This window comes from Solanum tuberosum, unplaced genomic scaffold (assembly GCF_000226075.1).
Source record: "Solanum tuberosum cultivar DM 1-3 516 R44 unplaced genomic scaffold, SolTub_3.0 scf00528, whole genome shotgun sequence".
In the NCBI taxonomy this organism is placed as follows: domain Eukaryota; kingdom Viridiplantae; phylum Streptophyta; class Magnoliopsida; order Solanales; family Solanaceae; genus Solanum; species Solanum tuberosum.
Genome location: NW_006239446.1, coordinates 10,369 through 19,529, shown reverse-complemented (window position 1 = coordinate 19,529; position 9,161 = coordinate 10,369). Strand labels below are relative to the sequence as shown.

The 9,161-nt window shown below is 37.0% G+C and overlaps 1 protein-coding gene across 1 annotated transcript; it reads right to left on the bottom strand.

The window, feature by feature from the left end:
* Positions 1-8,581, bottom strand: LOC102603262 (copper-transporting ATPase RAN1). Its single transcript, XM_006364929.2, has 9 exons — positions 8,081-8,581; positions 5,362-5,976; positions 4,459-4,888; positions 3,992-4,317; positions 3,343-3,401; positions 2,896-3,238; positions 1,686-1,886; positions 1,323-1,580; positions 1-668 (listed from the first exon to the last, which is right to left on the bottom strand). The coding sequence occupies exons 1-9, from the start codon at positions 8,378-8,380 to the stop codon at positions 192-194; spliced, it is 3,009 nt and encodes a 1,002-aa protein (XP_006364991.1). The 5' UTR covers positions 8,381-8,581; the 3' UTR covers positions 1-191.
* Between the last annotated feature and the right edge of the window lie 580 nt (positions 8,582-9,161).

The following is a 9,161-nucleotide window of genomic DNA, read 5'->3' as shown; positions in this document are numbered from 1 at the left end:
TTAAAACTCATACTAAAAAGAAATGCTCTTTAAAAGAGGAAAACTTACAAACAGACAGCATTTACATTGAAAGGGTGGGATATTCACCCTACGTATGAAATCTAAAAGAAGAAGGTTAAGGAATACACAAATCCAAGTTGATCCTAATGCTACTTTTTTTGTTCAAGGCTCTTCATATTTCGATCTCATTCCTACTCTATAGTTATTTCCAAGATAGTGGTAAGTCTGGGTTTCTTGTATCTCTTTAGATACAGAGATGAACATACAACACTTACAGATGACATTGCCATGCATGCACCAGCTACCCATGGAGGCAACTCCAGTTTTAGAAAAGGGAAGAAAACCCCAGCAGCCACGGGGATGGCAATCACGTTGTACGCCATGGCGAAGATGTAATTCCACCTAATCCGCGCAAATGTCTTTCTTGAGAGGTCTATGGCAATGATGACATCCTCCAAGTTGCTCCTCATTAAAACGTATTCAGCAGCTTCTATTGCAATATCAGTTCCAGCTCCAATTGCCATACCAACATCAGCAGCAGCTAATGCAGGTGAGTCATTGATCCCATCACCTACCATAGCAACTACACTGCCTCCCTTTTGAAATGAACGGACGACCTCAGCTTTCCCTGCTGGCAACACCTCTGCTCTAACGTCCTGAATACCAACCTGCAATTCAAAACAGCATCCAAGGAGTCATACATTTAGCCCAGAATTTGTGGGGCGACCTTAACACTACTCAATAAATTGCATTAACAAAATTTAACAGTACTACATCTATCCATCCCGTTTAAGCAACTACATTTACTTCAGCTGACTGGATGACATCACACATTTTTATCCTCATACCCCCACCACCACCCCTAAAAAGAATAAAGAATATCTCTCTCCGTTTCTCTCAATTTTTTTGAAAGCCAGTCCACTCAAAGAAGACAAACTGAAGGACGCAAATTACTAAAAGAAAATCATCTTTCAAAGAAGAAATGGTAAAAGCATGTAGAGTTCTTCTCACTCTGACACCAGGAAGTCTGACTCGAGTAATTCCTAATAGTTTCACAATGCAGTGGCATCAAAGAAGGCTCGGTAGAACAAAGCATCAAACTATTCTTATTTCATCTTTCAACAGTTGGAACTTATTTAAAGCTGGTTTCAGGAGTGGATAATGATATCTTACATGCTAATCAAACAAGGGGACAGGAAATTGAAGAAAGAACCCTAAGTGATGACTTCTGGAAATTAAATTAGGTTACCAAATCCCCAGTTTTGTAAAACTAATATTACAGTGTAGAAGAAAATTTTGATCACAAGGAGGAAGATTCAAACCTCCTTAGCAACTGCACGAGCTGTTCTCCAATTATCACCAGTAACCATGATTGGTTTGACACCCATTTTTATAAGGCCCTCTACAACAACAGCCGCTTCTCTCTTTAGTGGGTCTGCTATCCCCAGAGCTCCTATGACAATATTATCCTGAGCAACAAGAATGCCAGTCCTTGCACTTTCTTCCAACTCTACCACAAAATTCTCTACATTGGAAGGTATAGTTATCCCATTTTCGGTAAGAAGCTTCCGGTTTCCAACCTGTTCATGGGCATAAAGATGAGAAATAAAGACTTTTTCCTGATTAGAGACAAAGAAATTAACCACCTCTCCAAATTTGTTAACATAATGTTATTGAAAACTCACCAAAATCCATTTCCCATATATGGAGCACTGTATTCCTTTCCCAGGCAAAACAGAGAAATCTGATACATCATGAAGCCATCCAGAAAACTTTGCCTGTTCACTGTAAGCCTGAAACTCGCTGGTATTAGAAGGCTCGTCAAAGAAATGGAAATGACGAGCGTATTCCAGGATGGCTTTTGCCAAGGGGTGTTCACTGCTAGCCTGCATCATAAGCATACCCCTTAGATGATATGTAGCTAGAAGAGAGAAAATTGCAGTAGTTTTTGTAACTTTAGAACAATTGTTTTAAAAAGAAACTACTCCCAGTTCCACTTTACATGACACACTTACATTTGAAGAATCAAACAACTCTTTTTACCAGAACTCTTACATATACTTAAATATTTTTAATTATAAACTAGTTCTAAGCATGTAAACAAACTTCTTCATTCTAGTAAAAATGGAGGGAGTATGAGTTTTAATTGGTGGCAACATTTGGCAACAAATGACTGCTTTTAGTAATAAATAGAGGATCCTAAAAGCTCTTTCGAGAAAAAACTTTCAAGTGGTTGCTTGATAGTTAAAAAAAGGAGAAAAGAAATACTGAAATCTTAATGCACTGAGACTGATTAAAAATATCAGGTAAAGTGCTATAAGGTAATCAGAATTTTACTTTCTTAAGCACTTCTATCTCCTCAAGAGAACAGCATACGAATAGCATCAGAAGATTGTAGGAAATGGGTTTCTATGGGATCCCAGCTAGAAGACTTGAAAGTAGAAAATAGTTTGTACAGATGAAGTCTTTTCTTTAGTTTCTACTCCCTCCGTTTCAAAAAGAATGACCTAATTTGACTTGGAACGGAGTTTAAGAAAAGAAAGAAGACTTTTAATCTTGTGGTTCTAAATTAAAGTTATGTCAAATGTACCAAAATGTCCTTTAATCTTGTGGCCTTAAACATGACACGTGGAAAGTTAAAGTTAAAGTGTTGCCAAAAAAGGAAAGGGGTCATTCTTTTTGAAACAGACTAAAAAGGAAACTAGGCCATTCTTTTTGAAACGGAGGGGAGTATTAATTTTGGGATGCACCCATGATGTTTCTGTTACCATAGATGACTGCATAGTGCATACCTTCTTCTTTTTTTTGGGTAGGTTCTACTCTTTGTATTCACTGGTGTGCCCAGGATTTTTACCCACATTATTATTATCTTATCAGAAAAGACTTGAATGGTACCTCTGCAGAAGCTACCAAAGTAAGGAATTCTCCACGATCCATCTCATTGAAAATTTTGACTGTTGTGACTTTAGCATTTCCCTGGGTCAAAGTGCCTGTCTTATCAAATATCACATGACTAATCTTCTGTGCCCTCTCCAATGCATCTCCTCCCTTTATCAGCACACCATTGTTGGCACCAACCCCTGTCGCAACCATAACAGCAGTGGGGGTAGCCAAACCAAGCGCACAAGGACATGCAATAACCACAACAGATATTGCAAACATCAGAGAAAACACAAAATAATTGCCATTTTCTGGAAGCCATTCTTCTGGATAGCCTCCAAGAACCCCAGCAACATACCTGGTCCAATGGGTAAATAAAAAATATAAACACTACTTTCCAAACAGTAGTGATAGAAGTAAATTGGAATTACGAAAAACTAATTAGTTGGAAGACAAACTCACCATCCAAAGAATGTTAATAAGGACATAGTAACAACTGTAGGAACAAAAATGCTTGCGATCTGTAAGTCAAAAGAGTACTTACAGTGAGAAATTCAGTCAGCTCAAACGTCAAAAGGAAAGAACAAAACAGACAAAGAGACACATCGACAACAAAAGCAACATTAAAGATATATTTTCATTCTTCACTAAACTCAGCCACATCATAGCAAATTCACTGCCTAATTATAGTTCAACATCACACTTCAATAGATAACTTCCATTATAAAGAAATGGCAAGGACGGCACAGCCATCAGCATTCAAATATGTATGCTACAGCTTCAAATATATCAGCAGTGTGAATGCTTTATAACCAAATAAGGGAAAACACAGTAAAATGTTGTACAACACTCCCAACTGACAGAGACTTAGGCTGATGGAATAAATGAGAATAGAGGTTAAACTTACTAATGCAAAGAAAGATAGAAAAATAGTACATTAATGGAGGAAATGGAATAAGATATTGAACTTTCCATTTAATCAATGCTTCTTCAAGTCCATCAGTGATTGTGTGTTAAAGCAAAGCAAATACTATAAAATTAACACCAGGAAATAATCAACTTGCACTGAATAGACAACACTCTTCAGCAAGATGACACAAATACTACTCACATAGTCAGCGAACTTCTGAATGGGAGCCTTTGACATCTGTGCTGTTTCAACAAGAGATATTATCTGACTCAAAACTGTGTTTGAACCTACTTTTGTGCCCTGTATGTGAAGAGAACCATGCAAATTGATTGTACCTCCAATCACCACTGAATCAATCTCTTTCACAACAGGAGCAGATTCTCCAGTGACCATACCCTCATTCACATGGCTTGAACCCCATACAACAACACCATCCACAGGGACTTTTGTACCAGGGAGTACTTTTAATATATCACCAGGCTGAATCAATAAAGCATCTATTTCTCTTTCGCCTACAACTTTTCCACCTGGAATGCAAGGTAAACACAATATCAGTGATAGGCCCCTTTTGCACTTTTGAAAAAGTCACAAGTTGTGTTAACACAGTTACCAAGAACTATACATGGTAATGTGTCAAAGAAGTAGACAGAAAGTCTAGATGTTTTTACCTTTGTCTTTGACGAGCAGTGTAGCTGTAGCTGGAGTAAGCTCAACAAGTTTTTTGATAGCACCTGATGTCTTTCCTTTAGCAAGAGTTTCCAAGTACTTCCCCAGGAGTACAAATGTGATTAACATGGCACTTGTTTCAAAGTAAGTTGGAGACCAGAACCCAGAAACTGCACCATAAAGTAATGCACATACAGAATAAACATAGGAAGCTGTAGTTCCCAATGCAACCAAAACATCCATGTTCGTGGAACCATTTCGAAGCGCTCTCCCTGCTGCAATATAGAAACGCTTACCAATACCAAATTGGATAACGGTCACTAAAGCCCACTTTAACCAATCACCCATTTGAAAGGGACCACACTGCCAAATTAGTAAAGAATAAAGCAGAGGTATGCGAGGGCAGAGAACTCGCATTAGAATCACAGGAACCTGGCAGAAATTTGAATATGTTAGATGATTAGAATCACAGGAACCTGGCAGAAATTTGATAAATATATACAAGTATGACAAGTGAAAAAACAAAAGGGAGGAAAAAATATCTCAAGTAATCCCATCATATAACTGGAATTTAGCAGCAACCTTTTTGTGTAAAATCATATATCAAGAATCATGTTTGCTCAAAGAGAGTTGTGTGATATAATTTGAAACTACATATTACGAGAGTAATGGAACATGTAGGCTGTAGCAGACAGAATCTTTACATATTCAAAGATATAACACTTCAAAAGCTCCATTAGATCAACTGAAACCAAGTATTGGAAGTTAGGAAGCTTCCATCACACATAACCATGTCCTTCTAATCCCCTCAAACGTGGAGAGGATTGGTTGAGGCTAAAGCAAAAAAGCTAAACCAAGAAGAAAGGATAGCAGTATAACAAATAAGCAGCAAAAACGCTACTTACACTGAGAGATAAGCTTGCTGTAAAAAGCCGAAACATACGCGAGGACTCTTCTAGATCTCTGGAAGTCATTCTTGTGTAAGGGTTCTTGACAAGTAACTTAAACTTGCCACTGCTTCCCCCTTCAATGCCATCAACTAAAGATCTTGAACCAATAACTTCAGGATCAAAGACAACTTCAAGCTCACTTGATACCCGATCAAAACAAAATTGTTTAACTCCATGCAACTTTGAAAGAATGCCTTCTAAAAACTGTGCATCCATCTCACCAGAAATACCAACCACCCCAAGTACAATCTTGTCCTGCTCACTGCTCTGCACAAAGGAAGCCTCAAAACCAGCATCTTCAATTGCATTTGCTATATCATCCTTACTGATTATGGATGAATCATATTCAACCTCTCCTAGTGATGTAGCCAAAGCAACTACTGCCTTTCTTACACCTGGGAGATTTTTAAGGATACCTTCAACAGAATTTACACAAGCTGCACATGTCATACCACCTATTGTGAACTGGCCTACTACAGTTCCATGTGGATTTGTACGAGATGCAGCGGGTTCTGAGAGAAGCTCTGCTTCAAACCCAGCATCTTCTATAGCATTTATAATCTCTTCATCCTGAAACATGAATGGGGACATGTAAAGTTAATTTTTCATATTTTGCATCAGGTTACATGCCACATTAAAAACATTATACCAGATTGGATAAAACTAACGGTATAATTAAAACAATACAACCACATCAGCAAGAACCAGTCAACATCAGTAACTCATGTTTGATAGTGACTGTTTTTGGCAGAAGAGACTTCATCAAGCCTATCCTTTTTGGGTTAGCTAGATCATGTCTGTTGTTTCCTAACTATGTCACTTCCCCCTCTTTTTCATATTTAAGCTGAAGTACAGATAAGAAGTTGACATGAACTTGAAGGCATCAGTCCAACCATTTAATGCAATGTTAGGATGGAAACTCAAACTAAATCAAAGTACACGCAATTTGAAATAACCGAACCTCTGTCGAAGAAAATAATGATTACATCCTTATTCGTAGTAACTAAAATTACATACCAGACAAAGAAGCAAAAACTGAAGGCCTAAGAATTAGGATAAGTCTACACATGAAAAATAAGCTCAGACAATCAACATCAACTTTTAAAGTCCTCTCTATTTTGCTGGACTCCAGAAACAAGTTGATCTAGTACGGCATTATATCCTTTAACAAATACCAGGAACTCTTAACAGAATGACAACTCACACTTGCTACGGCAAAAGAAAATGATCAGATTGCATATGACCCAAGGCATAACAGCTCAAAACAGGAATGATAATCTGGTTAATCTGTAATAGGTGACAAAGTGATAACTTCGTATCACCGCCTCTTTTCTCAAACCTAATATTCACAACCACCTCATCCATCAACCACAACAACTGTTTGATGTTCCCCTGATAATGTAGGGCCAAAAAAGAAAGAAAGGTCCTGCATACTTTAAAGTATATAGTTTGTACAAGTTAAGAATCAGTCAGAGAGCTAGAGAACTGTCATTTCTTTCAATCTTAATTCTTAACGAAGTTACTCTTATTGCTCATGTTTGATAAAGGAGTTTGACATCCACTAAACACGGTAATGAGGGTATATGTAGGTCAAACAACAACATCATACTTCATATGCCACCTATTAATTTAAAGTTGCTATCTGGAATACTTTGTTCAAACAAAGGAATTTGATCTCCAGTCAATATGTGAAACCTGGATGACCAATAATATGTATGATTGGTCTATGGGCACTTGGATATTGGCTACCTATTTGATACACAAGCACTTTCATCATCTTAATTGCCTAGTGATGTACAAAAACAAATATTTTATGCTTAGTTAGAGGACCAAATCATTCCAAGTGTTTGTTGTGCTTTGTTATGGCTAAAACAAATGCTACATGTGTTTTACTAGTTAGAAATCTTGAAAGCGCAGTCCTAAATCTTAAATGTTTTACCAGTACATAGCCAATGCACAGCTTTACATTGTACAGGGCAATATCTTTAGAGAAAATTTGTGATATCAGACCCTTTTCTCCATTCCCAGTAGGAGGTGGAAGGAAGAATGCCCGCATCTTAGCCTGATCTAGCACATTCTGTTCTCAACTAGCAGAACTTCCTCATACATGTTTTACAATGGGAATCTAATGGACAGAGAACTTCAGTGACTATCAAACCTTTTTTGGTCAAGACACATCCCCCAAAAGTTGTGGGCATATCCATCTTGGTTTCGAAGTATCATTAACATCTCCATCTCGAGTCCATGAAACACAACTCAATATCAACAAGCAAAACAAACACATCGAAGCTAATTTCCCAAAAAAGGAAGCATTTGAAAGCAGCTGATTTAGATCAGTTCTAAGGTGTGACATTAGTAAAATACAACAAAGTTAGGTAGAATAATTATGTCCAGAATATCCAAACCCAAAAAACACAAATAACAAGAGAGAAGGTATACAAATATCAAACAGTTAGTCCCAACCCATTTATCCCAAACAGCTAAAAACATCATACTCAAAATTCAGCAAGACTTCCAAAATCATCAAAACCCCAGGATTAGTAAGACGTACAACTAAATTTTCATCAAATGAAGACCAACCCATTTCACCAAATAGCTCAAAACCTCAACAAGATAAAAAATTAACTTAGAATACCAACTAAACAAGCTCAATCAAAAAAAAAAAATACTCAACCTTGACCAAGCTAGGATCGAAGACGACGTCAGCCTTATTCTGAAGTAGAGCAACAGAAGCTTTAACAACCCCATTTACACCCATCAAAGCTCCTTCCACTGATGTAGAACAAGCTGCACATGTCATCCCGGTAACTCTAACCTGAATTCTCCTCAAATTCTCACCCAACTTATCCAAATTCACTTCGTCATACGAATCCAATAGCCTCACTTCCTCTCCGGCACCATCTATATCATCATCCGCCGCCGATGATGACTTTCCGGTCACCGTCAACTGCACGTCCCTCATGCTCGGTGCCATATGATTAACTCCCTTAATAACAAAACAAAAATATACCCAATTCTGATATTCCCCTGTAGATATATTTTCTCCGGTGATATATATATATAGATATGTATGTACCGGAGAAATAGATATATGGGTTCTATGTAAAGATTTGTTTAAACATTTTTTAGAAAGAGAAATCTGTGGGTTGAAGGAGGACAGGGAAAGTGGGAACGACAGCGAATTTGTAAGTAAAAAAAGAGAAGATGCAGAATATTCAAATGACTAAAATGACCTTGAATAATTTGTACTAGATTCTTTTGTACTACAAAAGTTTTTTTTTTTTTTTAGTAAGTGGGATCACAAGGATTTAGTGAAGGACTTAATTTTTAAAAAAAATAAATAATAACGACATTATTGAAAACACTTTTAAATTCAATATGAATTATTCTTTCGATTTTTTATTATGAGTTTCATGCTCTTAGAAGAGTTTGAGATCACTTAATATGTCATGCGGAAGACGGAAGGTGTATTCAAAAATATTTTCAATAATCTTCTCTAATAATAATAAAAACAAAAATTAGGAAGTTTCAATTGGTTGGTTTTTTGTTGGGTAATTAGAGGGACCCAAGGAAGATTAAGGAGTAATAATGAAAGGTAAATGAAGAGTGATTAATTGGTCAATGATTTGAAATGGCACCAAAAGGAGGACAATTTATTCATGAAGAAAATTTTTACAACATATTCAATAGTTTTGACTTTTCGGTTATGATATAGGAAAACAGAAGGTTTTGGTAGGAATTAGGAACTACCCTTT